General features: G+C 48.4%; 1 protein-coding gene across 4 annotated transcripts in view; it reads left to right on the forward strand.

Annotated features, from left to right (window-relative positions):
- Nucleotides 1–17,708, forward strand: part of LOC144147061 (uncharacterized) — a 429,195-nt gene that overhangs the window by 358,102 nt on the left and 53,385 nt on the right. For all 4 annotated transcript variants that reach the window (XM_077679096.1, XM_077679095.1, XM_077679098.1 and 1 more), the window contains one exon: nucleotides 15,460–15,644. In XM_077679096.1, the coding sequence (XP_077535222.1) occupies nucleotides 15,460–15,644 (185 nt within the window). The remainder of the gene's footprint in view (nucleotides 1–15,459; nucleotides 15,645–17,708) is intronic.

A 17,708-nucleotide genomic window follows, 5' to 3' on the forward strand; every position in this document is an offset into this window, starting at 1 on the left:
CGACTTGAGTCCGGATGGCTTCCCGCTCGTGTGATGAGACGCGGTAAGGTGACTGTCGGGTACGACGGGCCCCATCTTCGGTTATTATTCGATGCTTCGTTACAGGTGTCTGACGTAGTTTTGAGTTCGACGAAAAACACTCCGTGTAGCGACGCAGTAACGTCAGTTATATGTTGCGTTCCGCTTACGGTACCGCCGCATTCACGTCGAAGGAATTCGGAAGTGTGAAGGTATCATCGGGTGCACGTTCAAAGTCGACAACCGCGATCACGTCATTTGCTTCTTGTGCTTCTTCGAGGAACGCAATTGCAGCGCCCTCGTTTGAATTCTGGTACTCCTCGGTAAAATTAGTGACCAAAACGTTGGATTGGCATTTCTTAAAGTGCGCAATGCCTCTTGCGATAGAGTCACCGCCGTCAAGAAGCAACCTTCGGTCACTCTCTGCGATAGCGTCGACGTCAGGAATAGCTCCTTCACAGGAGACAGTGATCATCAGCTTGCGCGGGGCGGCAGGGTTACATGATCATCGTCGATCCTTACAGCACAACAGTGTTCGGGGTTCAGGTCCGGCGTCACGGAGTGATCGGAGGAAAAAGTTATAGACTTCGTCTGTAGATCAATTATTGCACCCTTGTCCATCAAAATGTCCATTCCAAGAATTACATCGCGGGACCAGATAGCCAAAATGACGAATACCGCAGGGTATGTTGTACCCTCTACGGTGACGCGCGATGTGCACATTCCACTTGGCGTCACGAGGTCGCCTCCTGCTGTGCGTATGTGCGGACCGTCCAACATGGTCATAACTTTCTTCAGCTTAGACGCAAATGGTCCGCTCACAACTGAGTCGGCTCCTGTGTCCATGAGGGCGACTACATCACAGCCGTCGATGGACACCTTGACGTCGGATGCCGCCTTCCCCGAGTTTTGTGTGCGTCGGGGCATCGCATCTCGGCTTCCGCGTGTTGACGATCGGGCAGTGTGCGTCGTCGTATTCGTTGTCTTCTCAGCGGCAGGCTCGGTTATGTCGGGTACACGTCTCGCCATGTGGCTGTCGTCGTGTTGGGGAGTCTCCTCGGGGTTAGGTCGGGTGATCGGAATGAGGGCATGTGAATCACTGCTTCGGCGCGTCCTTGCGTCGTTGAAGTGTTTTTGTTTTTTCGCCGTTCTGCAACTTCACCTCCAGAAGTTGCTGCTTTTAGTTTCCCCCGCGTGGGCTGGGGGACCTTCCACTTGAGAATTCATCGGTGCTACGGCGGTTTACCGACTGGTACGGGTAGGGCGATTGCGAACGGCTAAAACGGGCTAGACCACGGCTGGTGTTGGACTGGTATTTCTTGATCTCAGATAAGCACTGGCCCGGTCGAGGGCGAGCTGCGTCGATGGAGAACCCTCGCAAACCGAGTATCTTGTAAGGGCAGTGGTGGTAGCGCAGCGGACGATTGTTGGCAGTTCGCCATACGTCCCTCTTCCTCGGCGTCTGGTTTTCCGCTACAAGGGACCGGGTGGGCGACAGTGGACGGCGGTACGGCGGGACTTTTTGACAACGAGTTGGAGCAGGGCGGGGTCGATGAACGGCCGCAGAATAGGTCATCGCTTGTTGCTCGCGTGGTACTTCGGATGGCGTAGAAGTCCCCAGAACCTGATGTACCTCTTCTCGCATGACGTCAGTCAGGGAAGCCACTTGAGGTTGTGGCGTCGTTGGAAACAGGTTTTGAAGCTCCTCCCTAACCACTGCTCAAATCGTCTCCCGCAATATATTGGACATTACAGGTGCGGCACCGATGGTCTCCGAGAACAGTGCGTTGACAGGGCGGTCATGCTGCCTTTTTACAATTTCCAACGTCTTCTCTACGGCGGCCGCCTCAGACGCGAATTCGGCCACCGTTTTAGCGGTGTGTCGGAAAATGCAAGCAAAAAGTTCTTGCTTATCTCCTCCCATCAGAAACCTCAGTTTCTTATCGTCCGTCATTTCCTGATCCGAGCGGCGAAATGGTCGCTTCATTTCCTCAACAAAGAATACGACGCCTTATATGGGTGTGCCGTTCGAGTTTCCAGCAAAAGCGCACCTCGTTCTTTTCTCACCACGGTTGTGAAGATCTTAAGGAACTCGCTTTTGAATTGCGTCCTGTTGGCCAAGGCTCTCTCATGGCTCTCGAACGAAGTTGGAGATGTATCTTCCAACTAAAAGAAAACATGCCGGAAGGTTTCTTCATCGTCCCACCTGTTGAAGATGCAGACGCGCTCCAGGTTCTCCAACTATTCCTCCGGGTCTTCAGCGGGGGCTCCTCGGAATGATGCCGGTTTCCGGGTCTGCAGCAGCCAGCACGATTGGCGACGTTGTTTCTTGCATCATGGTGGTGGTTGCAGCGGTCGTTGTCTTGGGTCTTTCGGGCAGGAGGCCAAACTAGGGCGTCAAACCTTGCCGTCGGCGACTGTCTCTGGGTGGACTGGCCTGGCGGCTTCAGAGGTTATACAGAGCATAAATGGTGCGTACCCCGCAGCTCTACCAGATGTCATGAAGCCAAAGGCAATGCAGTTGTCTTCGAAGGAAAGAAGCTTATTGGAGCAAACTTGCGCTCCCCTAAAAACTCAAAGAATATACAGGCGGCGGAGCCGCGGTCAACAAACTGACGCGAGCTAACGAGCGTCGGCGATAGCAATACCGCGGCGTGTACTCTGTAGGCTTTTTATCTTTCGGCACGCGTGGTTCTCGAACCATTGATTCACATCTAGAACATTGGAGATCAAGGAAGATTATTCTACGCTAGCGACGTTAGGGCGAAACAGTCTCCTTATCTGAATGAGATAGCTCGGGCGGCATAAGAATGAAACAGGCGCTTCGCTTGGGACACAGATAACAGACCCGTGCGCGGGGGTTATTAAAAACAAACAATAAATGAACATAGCTGTACATGGTTCGCGGCAATATAAAATATTATAAATATAATATATATATATATATATATATATATATATATATATTGTAGCAACGATAACGAGCAGCTCTTAACGCCATCAGCTTATCCGGGTATGCGCCACATCAAGAAAGAGTGCCATGCGATCGTGGCCAATCTATGCACGACGGTATGCGCGCACGCTGGTAGCGGTGGAAGAAGAAGTACGGCTGAAGGTGCTTGGCGCGTGTGTTCGGCCATAGTCGGTACGCTTGTACCTGCGCTCGCCTTGCTTCTGCTCCTGCCAATAAACAACGTTCGGTCTACTACCGGAGGGTCAACTATATCCCTTACAATATATATATATATATTGTCACGAAGCCAGGGACGACGCAGGTGTTTTGGAAAAGAAACAAGTTTATTGGAGAGAACTTGTGCTCCCCTAACAACTCAAAAGATTACAGAGGCGGCGGAACAGCGGTGAACAAAGTGACGTGCGTCGGCGAACGTCGCAGAATCGAATACCCCGGCGTCTTCTCTGCCGGCTTTTTATCTTTCGGCACGCGTGGTTCTCGAACCGTCGAATCGCATCGCGAACATTGTAGACCCAAGAAGATTATTCCGGGCTGTTCACGTTAGATCGGAATGCTCTCCCTATCAGAACAGATAACACATGCGGCACAGAAAGAAAAAATGTAACACGCGCTACCTTTGGCACAGAGATAACACAGACCGGCGCAGCCGGGCGGTAAAACCAAAACACAAACAAACCCAATGCATGTTTTGCGACATTACCCCACCTCCAAGAGTGCATCGACCCGATGCTAACATAAGCGACAGTCCGAACAAATAAAAATAAAAGTTCGTCATTGTCTGTAGAAAGGTTTTAAGCTAACCACGTAGACGACTTCGGGCCGCGTGTGTAGTCGTGAAAAGCCGGAGTCACTATCGGGGATCACTTCGTAGGTAAGTTGGCCAACACGTCGTAAAATCTTGTAGGGTCCGAAATATCGTCGCGGAAGTTTCTCACTCAGTCCGCGTCGTCGGATGTGAGTACAAACCCACACACGATCCCCTGAGTGGTACTCGGCGGCTCGGCGTCGGCGGTTGTAGCGGCTGACATCCACCAGCTGCTGGTCCGTTATACGAACTCGAGCGAGCTGGCGGGCCTCCTCCGCACGCTAAAGGCATCCTTGGACGTCGGCGTTCAGGTCGTCGTCTTCTACGTGAGGCAGCATGGCGTCAAGCATTGTAGTCGGCAGTCTTTCATAGACGAGCTCGAACGGTGTCATCTGCTTGGTTTCTTGGATAGCCGTGTTGTACGCAAACGTGACATACGGGAGCACTTCGTCCCAAGTGTTATGTTCAACGTCGACGTACATGGACAGCATATCCGCAATCGTCTTGTTCAAACGTTCCGTTAGTTCGTTCGTTTGGGGGTGGTACGCCGTCGTTCTTCGGTGATCCGTGTTGCTGTAGCGTAAGATTCCTTGCATGAGCTCTGCAGTAAAGGCCGTTCCGCGGTCCGTGATGAGGACTTAAGGGGCTCCATGTCGCAGCACAACTTGTCTTATGAAAAACTTGGCGACTCCTTGTGCAGTCCCCCTCGGAAGAGCGGCGGTCTCCGCGTAGCGCGTCGTGTAGTCTGTTGCTACGACAATCCACTTGTTCTCGGATCGTGACGTAGGGAACGGGCCCAGAAGGTCCATTCTAATCTGTTGGAAGGGCCTTGATTGGACGGCGATCGGCTGCAGAACTCCGGCGGGTCTCGTCGGTGGCGTTTTTCGTCGCTGACAGTCACGGCAGCTCCGGACGTAGTGGGTGATGTCGGATGTAATGCCGGGCCAGTAGTACTTCGCCTTGATTTTTCCAATTGTGCGGGCTGTGCCGAGATGTCCGGAAGACGGGTCGTCATGGCACGCTTCCAAAATTTCGCCAAGAAGGTCTGCGGGGATGACGAGAAGGTAATTCGTTCTCGTTCCGGGGCTGAAATTCTTTTTAATTTGGACGGAGGTTCTCAGGCTGAATGCTGGTAAGCTGCGTTTGAATGTTCTATATACGGTGACGTCGCATCCCTCGAGGTAGTCGATTATAACGCGTAAGTCAGGGTCGGCACGCTGCTGGGCGGCTAGGTCGCTCGGCGTCACGATTCCGAAGAACGCGCTGCCTTCATCAGAGTCGTGTCCCGGTGGGTCGACGGGGGCGCGGGACAGGCAGTCGGTGTCGGAGTGTTTCCTGCCGGATTTATTAACGACTGTAACGTCGAACTCCTGCAGGCTCAAACTCCAACGCCCAAGACGGCCAGAGGGGTCCTTCAAATTGGCGAGCCAACACAGCGCGTCGTGGTCTGTCACAACCTTGAATGGCCTTCCATACACGTATGGGCGAAATTTGGAAATCGCCCATATAATTTCCAGGCACGCTTTCTCATAGGCAGACTATTTTTTCTCTTCCTTCGGCAGACCACGGCTGGCATAGGCGATTACCTTTTCGCACCCGCTTTGTTTTTGGACGAGGGCGGCACCCAAGCCTATATCACTGGCATCCGTGTGTATTTCCGTTTCGGCGTTTTCGTCGAGATGAGCGAGCACGGGCGGGCTTTGCAGGCGTTTTTTCAGCTCGCCGTATGCTTTTTCTTTGTCGTTGTCCCAGTCGAAAGGGGTGCTATCTTTCGTCAAGGGCGTGAGCGGCTCAGCAATGTGTGCGAAGTTTGGGACGAAGCGCCGGTAGTATGCGCATAGTCCGAGAAATCTTCGCACGCCCTTCTTGTCTTTAGGCCTTGCAAAGTTCGCAACGGCTTAAGTTTTTGCTGGGTCAGGTAGGACTCCCGCGGCGTTGACGACGTGGCCCAAGAACTTGAGTTCCTCGTACGCGAAACGGCACTTTTCAGGCTTCAGCATTAGCCCCGACGGACGAATGGCCTCGAGTACAGACTCCAACCTTGCGAGGTGTTCGTCGAAAGTCCGTGCGAATACGACAACGTCGTCGAGGTATACGAGGCAGGCGTGCCACTTCAGGCCAGCTAGCACCGTGTCTTTGACTCGTTGAAACGTTGCTGGCGCCGTGCACAGTCCGAAAGGCATCACCTTGAACTCGTATAGGCAATCCGGGGTTATAAATGCAGTCTTCTCTCGGTCTCTCTCGTCCACTTCAATTTGCCAGTAGCCGGTCTTCAGATCCATCGATGAGAAGTACTTCGCATGGCAGAGGTGGTCGAGGGCGTCGTCGATTCGTGGCAGGGGGCACACGTCCTTTTTGGTGATTTCGTTCAGTCGCCGGTAGTCAACGCAGAACCTTGAAGTGCCGTCTTTTTTCTTCACGAGTACGACCGGCGCAGCCCACGGACTTTTAGATGGCTGTATTATGTCATCGCTGAGCATGTCGTCGACTTGAGTCCGGATGGCTTCCCGCTCGTGCGAAGAGACGCGGTACGGTGACTGTCGGGTAGGTCTGGCTCCATCTTCGGTTATAATTCGGTGCTTCGCTAGGGGTGTCTGACGTAACTTTGAGTTTGCCGAAAAATGCTCGCTGTAGCGACGGAGCAAATCCAGTAATCTGTCCCGATTTTCTTGCGGTAGCGCCGGGTTCACGTCGAAAGGTTGCGGCGGCTTGGAAGCATCTGCGCGTGCGCATTCAAAGCTAGCGACCGCGATCACTTGACTTGCTTCTTGCGTTTCTTCCAGGAACGCAATCGCAGCGCCCTTGTTTAGATGCTGGTACTACTCGGTGAAATTGGTGACCAAAACATGGGATTTGCATTGCTTAAAGCGCGCAATGCCTCTTGCGACGGAGACACCGCGGTTCAGAAGCAACCTTTGGTCACCCTCTACGATAGCGTCGATGTTAGAAGCAGCATTCTCACAGTAGACGGCGATCATCAAGCTTGCGCGTGGTGGCAGGGTGACGTGATCGTCGGCGATCCTTACAGCAGCACGCTGATCGGGGTTCAGTGGCGGCGTCGTGGAGTGATCAGAGGAAAAAGTTATTGACTTGGTCTGGATATCAATTATTGCGCCGTTGTCCGTCAAAAAGTCAATTCCCAGTATTACGTCCCGGGAGCAGTTAGGTAAAATTACGGACGCAGCAGGGTACGTGATGCCGTCTATGGTGACGCGAGATGTACACGTTCCACTTGGCGTTAAGAGATGGCCTCCTGCTGTGCGTATATGCGGACGGTCCCATCTTGTCGTAACTTTCTTCCGCTTAGACGCGAATGACCCGCTCATCATCGAGTAGTCAGCTCCCGTGTCGATGAGGGCTACTACGTCAAAGCCGTAGATGAACAACTGGACGTCGGACGCTGCCTTCCTCGAGTTCCGGGGGCGTCGGGGCGTCGCATCTCGGCTTGTGCGTGTTGACGGTCGGGTACTGTGCGTCGTGGTTGTCGTCGTCTCAGCGGCAGGTTTGGTCATATCAAGTACGCGTCGCGCCTTGTGGTTGTCGTCGTGTTCAGGAGTCACGTCAGGGTTAGGTCGGGTCGTCGGGATGAGGGCATCTAGTAAGCCAGTCTTCGGCGAATTGTTGCGTCGTTGCAGGGTTTTCGGTTTTTCACTGTTGTGCAACTTCACCTGCAGAAGTTGCCACCTTTAGTTTCCCCCGCGTGGGCTGGTGGACCTTCCACGTGCGAAGTCAGCACTGCTTCGGCAGTCCGGCGACTGGTACGGGTAGGGCGACGGAGAACGGTTGAAACGGGCTGGTCCACAGCTAGTGTTGGACAGGTATTCTTCAATGTCAGATGGGCGCTGGCCGGGTTGGGGGCGTGGGGTGTCTACGGAGAAACGACGAAGTCCGAGTCTCTTGTATGGGCAGCGACGGTAGACGTGGTCGGCCTCCCCTCAGTGGTAGCACAGAGGACGATTAAACGGTGTTCGCCATACGTAAGTCTTTGTCGGCGTCTGGTTTCGTACTACAGGGGGTCGGGCGGGTGACAGTGGGCGGCGGTAGGGCGGGGCCTCTTGACGACGTGTTGGAACAGGGCGTTGTCGACGAACAGCCGCGGAGTAGGTCATAGCCGCTGGCTCGCGGGGTGCTTCGGACGGTATAGAAGTTCCCAAAGCCTGCTGTACTTCTTCCCGGATCACGTCAGTCAGGGAAGCGACTTGAGGGTGTGGCGTCGTCGTCGGGAAAAGTGTCCGCAGCTCCTCCCTCACCACTGCACGGATAGTGTCGCGTAGTGAGTCGGAGTTAATAGCACCGGCACCAATCGTCTTCAAAACCAGCGAATTGATTGGGCGGTCGTTCTGCTTCGTTCGGATTTCGAGCGTCTTCTCCCTCGCGGCGGCCTCAGACGCGAATTCGGACACGGTCTTGGGGGGGTTGCGAACAAGGCACGCGAAGAGCTCTTGCTTCACACCTCGCATCAGAAACCGTAGTTTCTTTTCTTCCGTCATTTCTCGGTTCGCACAGCAAAAAAAGTCGCTTCATCTCCTCGACGAAAATCATGACCCCTTCGTTGGGGTGCTTCGTTCGAGTTTCAGCAAAAGCGCTGCGCGTTCTTTTCTGACTACGGTAGTGAAGGTCTTCAGGAACTCGCTTTTCAACTGAGCTTAGTTTGTCAGGGAGCTCTCGTGGTTCTCAAACGAACCAAGTGCGAGCCGAATCTTTCAAGTAAAAGAAAACATGCCGGAACGTTTCTGCGTCGTCCCACCTGTGGAATTTCCGGACGCGCTCCAGTTTCTCCAACCATTATTCTGGGTCTTCTGCGGGGGCTCCTCGTAATGATAGCGGATCCCATGGCTGCTGCAGAACGACGGGACGATCGGCTTGGTTGACCATGGTGCTGGTTGCGACGTCTTTCTTCTTCGCTTTCTCCGGTAGCAGACCGAACTCGGGTGGTAAATCTTTCCGGCAGAGGCTGGCTCTTGTTGGACTGGCTTGGCGGCTTTCAGAGGTTGTAGTGGGCATGAAGGGTGCTACCCAGCACCTCTACCAGATGTCACGAAGCCAGGGACGACGCAGTGGTTTTGTAAAAGAAACAAGTTTGTTGGAGCGTACTTGTGCTCCCCTAAAAACTCAAAAGATTACAGAGGTGGCGAAACAGCGCTCAACAAAGTGACGTGCGTCGGCGAACGTCGCAGAATCGAATACCCCGGCGTCTTCTCTCCCTGCTTTTTACCTTTCGGCACGCGTGGTTCTCGAACCGTTGATTCGCGTCGAGAACATTGTAGATCCAAGGAGATTATTCCGGGCTGTTCACGTTAGATCGGAATGCTCTCCCTATCAGAACAGATAACACATGCGGCAAAGAAAGAAAGAATGGAACAAGCGCTTCCCTTGGCACAGAGATAACGCAGACCGGCGCAGCCGGGCGGTAAAACCACGGAAAGCAAAGGGGAGGTTGTGGTGGGTGATAGAAAGAGATAAAAGAATTTTTTGAGTCGAAAAGAAAGTGTTGAAGAAAAAGTGGTGAGAAAATGCCCGCCAGGTGGGATCCGAACCCACGACCTCCACAATACCAGTCTGGTGCGATAACCACTACGCTACCGGCGGAGCTGTTTCCCCAGCACTTTCTCGGGTATTTATGTTAAGGTATTTTTGTTTCCTGCTCTTGGGGGTGGTAGCCTGCGCCACTGGGACTACTCGGGGTGAAGGGGACCTTCTTTTACACCCCCGCGCTATGACTCGAGTGTCTACGACATGTTGAGAGTGGTCGACCAGCGTCGAACCCTCTTAAGCTCCCTTTGGCACCAAGACTGCCAGAACAGAGGCCCTCGCTAAGCGTGTAGTCAATCAGAAAATGGGAAATGAGGGGCTCCGTGAAAATAAGACCGAAAATAAGGGTTGGCTGTCAAGAAAACCTCGGAAAGCAAAGGGGAGGTTGTGGTGGTCATAGAAAAAGATGAGGAATTTTTTGAGTCGAAAAGAAAGTGGTGAAAAAATCGCACCAGACCGGTAATCTGGAGGTCGTGGGTTCGGTTCCCACCTGGCGGGTATTTTTTCACCACTTTCTTTGCGACTCAAAAAATTCTTCATCTCTTTCTATGACCCACCACAAAATCCCCTTTGGTTTCCGAGGTTTTCTTGACTGCGAACCCTTATTTTCTGTCTTATATATATATATATATATATATATATATATATATATATATATATATATATATATATATATATATATATATATATATATATATATATATATATATATATATATATATATGTATTTATCTATATATATATATATATATATCTGGCATGCTGGCGATAGGGCCGAAGGCGTGGTGAACACAAAGAAAGAAACCTCGGTAACAGCAACAGCGGAGGGTTTATTTCCACGTTTCGACTTCGAGACAAGTCTTCTAAGGGAATGATAACTTCGGTCGCTTCGGAAGAGAGCATATATGTCGAAAGTGGAAAGCGGGTTTACAAATGGCCAACGATACCACACACAGACATACGTAAATAACACAAACACGAAGCGGGAATCTTCCTTATTAGAAGAATGAACAAAAAATGAACAAAAATGAACAACGAAGAGAGAGACGCCAAGATAGCTTTAAAAAAAGACAGAAAGGGAGACGAAAGAGCACTGAACAGGAATTCGAGTGGTGGCGGAAACGCGAAAAGCTCAACAGCGTCCGAAAGTGGGGTTGTAGAACAAAGGAGAGAAGGTTGTATATCTTCCGCCGCTAGCCGTCACTATGCTAACGCCCAGACGCTCGGAGGGATCGCGTTTCCGTTGATTGAAAGCGAGTGTCCCGCCATATGTTCGGAAAGTGGGAACAAGGCATTTTACAGCCAGTTTATGGGCCCGTTCCCGGAGCCGAGACAAAGGACGTTTTGTGGTCGTGCAGAAGGAAACGGTCCACCACCATTCCACCGTTCCCTCGCCGGAAGGACGCCTTCCGAGAACGGGGCGCTAGGCCGAGTTTTCAGGTCTTTGTTAAGAGCTGCCACTTTGCAGCTCAGCGACAACCCGTGCGTCGTCGGTGTCTCCCCTCCGCTGAGTGGTGGATGGGGGGGAAACAGCCAAACCAGAACGCAAGCTGCTCAACGGGATGGAGGAGAAACGGAGAAAATAAACCCCGATGGTTCGGTAGCCGGGCTTAGAAGACGACTGTAGGTGCGAGAGAGGAAAAAATAAATTTTCAAGCCGTCAAAAGTGTAACCAGTCCGCGGGGTCAAATAGTGATAACAGCGGCAAAGATATGTGCGCTCGAGTAATAACGCGCACCCCAGAATTGTATTGCTTATCTTCCGGGTTATGCGCCATATCCAAACGTTCAAATCTCCAAACCAATTTTTAACACGTGTTTTGGGGAGAAGGTAAACAGAAGTTATTGCTGAAACAGCACCGGCACTAAGCAACACTACTTAATTGTAAGATTGTGACGGAGATTTAGAAAAGGTTTCCAAAGTTATAACACCATATTATAAAAGGGAGAAAAAAAGAAAAAGGATAGGAGTGAACACGAAGAGCGGAAAAGGAGAGAAGTAATAAAAATGAAAACAAAAACGGAAAGACATCAGCAATGTGGGAAAAATCCACTGAACAAACGCACACATGCATGTGATTTCGAGAATCCAGTTCCGGCTACATACACAGCGCCACTGATACGGTTAGGTAATCGCTGCAAGTGTGCCTGGGTCCTCATTTATACCTTTTTTGATTGTATTGAATCGGTATATGAGGTATGATTCACGTTGTTTTCGTTCCCGGTTTGACCTGAACCCCGTCTCTAAGAGCGTGACGCTTAGTTTAACGAAAGAAGGATCTGGAAGGCTGAGGTGTCTGGAGAGGGGCAGGGTCGGGCGCGCTTTGGCGTGCGTTTTGTGATTATTGAAGCGGAGCCTGAAAGAGGTCCCTGTTTGCCCTATATATTGCATTCCAGACACATTGCATTCAATCAAATAAATCACATTGGAAGTGTCAGACGTCATGTTCCCGCGAATTTTTAAAGAGTACTCTGAGTTGGAGCTTTGAGCAGTGCTTGTCTGCTGCATTGTCATGCAGACAAGGCACCGCAGTTTCAGGCATGGCCGGCATTCATTATGCGCGGACAATGAATTTGTCCTGGCGTTCACGAGTGTGTCTTTGAGGTTCCGGGATCGTCGGTAGACGACGCCTGGAACGGACGGAAACGCCGTTTGAGGCGTTCACTTTGTTCGAAAATGTTGTAGTGCCGCTTCAAGATGTTTTTCACGTTAGGAAAGTTGGTGCTGTACATTAAGCATAGGTCTCTTCGTTGTAAGTCGCGTTGTGGGGGACGGTTCACAATAAGATCCACGCGGTTGAGTGCTTCGGCCTTTTTTATGGCGTCATCAGTTACGCGCGCTGGGTACCCCTGCCCCTTCAGCATGGTTTTTAAATTTTTGGCGTTGGTAGTGAAATCTTCCGATTTTCCAAATATCTTGGCGTCTCTCTCTTTGTTGTTCATTTTTTGTTCATTTTTTGTTCATTCTTCTAATAAGGAAGATTCCCGCTTCGTGTTTGTGTTAGTCACGTATGTTTGTGTGTGGTATCGTTGGCCATTCGTAAACCCGCTTTCCACTTTCGACATATATGCTCCCTTCCAAAGCGACCGAAGCCATCATTCCCGGACAACACTTGTCTCGAAGTCGAAACGTCGAAATAAACCCTCCGCTGTTGCTGTTACCGAGGTTTCTTACTTTGTATATATATATATATATATATATATATATATATATATATATATATATATATATATATATATATATATATATATATATATATATATATATATATATATATATAAGAGAAGAAAAACTTCGAACAAGGTAAAAGCACGATTGTGGCCTACGTTTCAGCAAAGAGAACTTGCTATAAATATATATATATATATTTATTTATTTATATATATATATATATATATATATATATATATATATATATATATATATATATATATATATATTTATATATATATATACGGATATATATATATATATGGCGAATCAAAAAATGGGAAATCAGGGGCTCGGTGAAGTAGAAAATAATGGTTGGCAGTCAAGAAAACCTCAGAAAGCAAAGGGGAGGTTGTGGTGGGTCACAGAAACTCATGAAGAATTTTTTAAGTCAGAAAAAAATTGATGAAAAAATGGCCGCCGGGTGGGATCCGAACCTACGACTTCCAGAATACCGGCCTGGTACGATAACCACCACGCTACCGGCGGGGCTGTTTCCCCACCAGTTTCTAGGGTATTTATGTTAAGGTATTTTTTGTTTCCTTACCTGGGGGTGGTAGCCAGCGCCACTCGTACTACACGGGGTGAAGGGGACCTCCTTTAAAACCCCGGGCCGTGACTCGAGTGCCTACGACATGTCGAGAGTGGTCGACCAGCGCTGAGCCCTCTTAAGCTCCCTTTGGCACCAAGACTGCCAGAACAGAGGCCCTCGCTAAGCATATAGCGAGTCAGAAAATGGGAAATGAGGGGCTCGGTGAAGAAACACAGAAAATAAGGGTTGGCAGTCGAGAAAACCTCAGAAAGCAAACGGGAGGTTGTGGTGGGTCATAGAAACAGAAGAAGAATTTTTTGAGTCAGACAGAAATTAGTGAAAAAATAAAAAATGGGAAATATACACAAAAAACAGAAAATGGCGAACAGTGGAACGCCCTGCATTTTCACAATAATGCAGATTTCCCGAAAGTTGCACTTGTAATTGTTGCAGTAACGTAAATAAGGATAATTGGCGGAACGAAATTTTTGAAAAATAGAAAATAGGAAATATATATAAAATTACAGAAAATGGCGAAATCTCACACTAAAGACAGGCGGAATAAAGAATGCTACGCATTTGTAGATAATTCTCTGAATTTCTGCAGAAATGTTTGAGTAAGTAAAGCATAGTGCCCATCTTTTGATTTTCTCAATACTATTGATGTAGTGGTGGTGTATTGATTTTGCGTAGGAATCCCGGACTATAAAATCATGTTCCAATTTGGTCTAATAGAAGTGGTGTAGGCCAGATATTTTACATGAGGGGGCGCATCTTTAAGCTGATTCCTCAGTTGACAAAGCTTAGTGAACGCTGTAGTGCAAGCGTTATGGAAGTGAGTGTTTCGGGTTTAATTATTTGTAATTGTAGCTCGGATATGTTTATATTCCCTAACTCAAACTAGGGGATTGCTGGAAACAGGGTGGCAAAATATAAGGGGAAGACTTGTGTTGGTCATTCTAAGATAACCTGCTTTTGTAATTTTCTCGCATACCCCATGTACTGAGCCAGGAAAGAATGTTGATCAGGTCTGGTCATCTACAGAGTGAACGTTATAAACATAATACAGTCATCGGTGAAAAGGCGTATTTTTACAGCTTCGGCAACTGCATCAAAAATATCATTGCAACAAAGAAGAAAGAGTAGAAGCCCTAGTACGCTCCGCAAAGGAACGCCAGATGTAATCGGAAGGTCATCGTTATTGTGACCATTAACATTCACCTATTGTTTGTGGTTAATAAGGGAAGAGGAAACCCATGACCAAAGAAAAGTTGAAATACCTAAAAGACGTAGCGTATATATGAGTTTTTCATGGTGAAATGGCTGATAAATCGGCACTACTTCGTTTATTTTCGCTGATGCCTTCCTGATTGTTTAAAGTTGACTTAAAAATTGCTCCACTGTTATTTGTCTAACGCAGTATTATAAATTCTTGTTGGTATTTTATTTTCACGGTATCTTAAACTATTGAACATTTAGTTCTCACTTCGCTTATAGTTTCACTCATCGCTCAAATTCCCTAACTGATTCAAAGCTTTCGAACGGGTTCGCAAACCGGTTAAGTACGTGAGTTCTCCAATCGGAACTGAACCGGAACAAAATGAGTCCACCCAAACTCGAACCGTAACCACATTGGTATTTTTTTCGGTTCGACACGCAGGTATATAGATATTAACTGTTACGTGTAACATTTCAAGAAAAAGGCAGCAAAAACAGCGAGGCAGTTCGAGCGGAGGGATAGACTTGACAGGCCGGAGAACTATTAAAGGGCACTTAGGGTTATGCAAACTTCACAGAAACACTGCAGAGAGCTAATTTTAAAAAAAAGGCGCGGACCTTTTGTCTCGACGAGGTGCTTCGATATTTTTATCGTTGTAGGGCTTCCACACGTGGGAGTAAATAAGTTAGACTTTGAGATGCCAGTGCCTCTTGTATTCACAGCGGCGGATTCATTGTAGGTATGTAAACGAGGTACCGCCGCAGTGGCTCAGGGGCTATGGCATTGCGCTGCTTAGCCCAAGGACGCGGGTTCAATTCCCGGCCGCAGCGCACGCTTTTCGGGTGGAGGCGAAAAGCAAAAACGCCCGTGTGTTCGAGGTTCAGATGCCTGCGAAAGACAGCAGGAGGAAAAAATTAATCGGGAGCCCTCCACTACGGCGCGCCTCACCGCCTGTGCAGCGTCGGCGCGTTAAACACCAAAACCAATCAATCAATGTAGCGCGGCGCAAGAGCTTTTCGACACAGATTTGAGATGGACAGTTGTGATTGAACAGATGTGTGCGCCGCTTTAATCAATATTTTATTCATTGCTTTTTCACACAAAAGAACCAACAAGGTTGGAGTCATAGTTATCTTGAAAACTGATTTTTCATGGCGTTCGTTGCACAGGTCGAGAAGAAAATTGCAGAGCGTGGTCTCACGTTTGACCCGCGACTTCGGATGGCATGCTTTCTTCTTCGACACGGGGCTGACATTATTTGCTCCAACAAAGAAGGCAAAACCCCTTTGGAGATCGTTTTCTACCTGCGGCAGCCTTCACTGCAAGTTCTTGTATACCTAAATTCATGTACATGGTAAGTCAACATGCTTCCACCCCACGTTGCATTGTTGCTTCACTGCAAGTCCTGGTATTCGTAAATTCATGTACACGGTAAGTCAACATGTTTCCACCACAAGTTGTCATTGTTGCTAAAGTAATATGCATTATTGTTGTTGCCGAAATGCTTGGTACCACAAACCAGCATTACTATTTTTACAGCACATCCCCATAGGTCGTATGTAGTTTGTTTATTGGTGTTTCGTACTGGGGATGCAAGTGGTATTCCATGCTTTCGGCTTGCGGGAACACGACCCTTGATATTTAAAAATAAATCTCACGAAGAGTTAAGAAAACTTTTGAAAAAAAATCCAATCAATAAATATTACGAGGTCCAGTTTACTGACATTATTGGTTCTTTTTCCTCACGACCCTTCAAATTCTTTGATCTAAGAAAGATTTCTTTTTTCTCTATCTGCATAAATTCTCTGAACCTTCCCCAAAAATGAGAAAATTCCCGACATGAAACATAACTGATTTCGTTTGCGTTTAGACCCCACAGACATCACGAGCATCAACTTTTCACCGCCCATTGAAATGGCCCGTAGAGTAACGCGTAATCTTTTCGCAGCTGAAGTACTTTTTCTCCATACGCAAGCAACATTCTGATTTACTTACAATAAGCATTACGACAACGAAAATTTGTTGCCGCTTTTCCTGTATTACAAAAGCGACGCACTTTTATGGTACAAAATTTACGTCGGCTGTTTGCAGCCAAATTGTTTCGCCAAGGCCTCCTCCAAAAATCATTGTGCATTCTAGATTTACTTCATACTATATCACGCTATAATATTCTACACGCCCTCAATTGCACACGCATGCGCCTCGTTTGTATTTAAAGGTTAGTGTAGGAGTACACTATGATTGGCTGGTTTTATATAAAGCCCTATATATTTGCGTGCGTGCGTGTGCGTGTGCGTGTCTGTGTGTGTACACGATAATACTGGTTCATACAGAAGATTCTCTGGAGTTTTCTTTTGGGAAGTTTAAAATCCTTGTTTTACGCGTCGCTTTATTTCGGCGGAACAGACGTGTCCCAGGGGCTGTTGAACGCTCATACTACAAGAAGGGGCTTTAAATACCCTTTGGGAGCCACGCAGGTTATACAACCTACGCAAAACTGCGGCCGTCGTTTGAAATCAAAGCGAACCCCCCTTTTCACGCTAAGGGTAGCGCCGGTCGTATCGTGCGACACTTGCATTTTTTTCGTACAATGCGAAGTCGCTGCCCGCATCTTGCTTTTTAATCACACATAATACCTTATAGCCGGTGTTTGGACTGTTCTGCGGTGTCCCGATTCCCGTACTGCTCTCGGAGACATATTAAGTGTCCGAAATGCAATCGGAGCGGCACCAAGCGAGGACTTACAAGTGGGCCACCGAATCGAAGAATTATATTCGGTGAAGTGCTGTGAACAAACTCGGGCTGATTGTTCACGTGACGCATGACAATAAGCCTTGCCTTACGTGTTTGTTTATAGTCAGGAATACGGTCGAATGACTACAGCGAACAATGGTCAGATGATTGCTATGAGGGGCAAAAACAGAGAAAAACTAGTCTTTTTATCATATCTTTATTAGCTCTTTACCCTGTTTCTTTGACCAAAAATGTGTACTTGCTTGTGATCTCAAATACGATATGATTGGTTCATACATTGGCGCTAGCGAAGAGGAATCTTTTATGAAATGCAGTATGACGGTGGTCACCACACCGAACTAAGTCGAAAAAACGCACCCCCCCCCACCCCCCTCCCAGCCTCCACATTTTTTCCCTATCTCATCGCACTGAAAGGGTTGTTGAAAAACCAGCTATTGAGTTAATTGCGCACTGAAGCACCCATGATTTCCTGCATATATTGAAGCCAAACTGCACCTTTTTTGATGTTTTCATTTTCGGTACGGGACATATGTGACCAGCGTTTTTTATGCACTGGAAGTTTTATGCGCTCTTGTTGTTTCTTTGCCCCCGACAGATAATCGTCAGTTGTGGCAAGAACGATAGCATATGAAACAGTGGTTTCCAGATTTCCAGATTTCCCAAC

The sequence above is a fragment of the Haemaphysalis longicornis genome, unplaced genomic scaffold (genome assembly GCF_048455015.1).
Source record: "Haemaphysalis longicornis isolate Haplotype H1 unplaced genomic scaffold, Haemaphysalis longicornis Haplotype H1 scaffold_7, whole genome shotgun sequence".
NCBI classification, from domain to species: Eukaryota; Metazoa; Arthropoda; class Arachnida; order Ixodida; family Ixodidae; genus Haemaphysalis; species Haemaphysalis longicornis.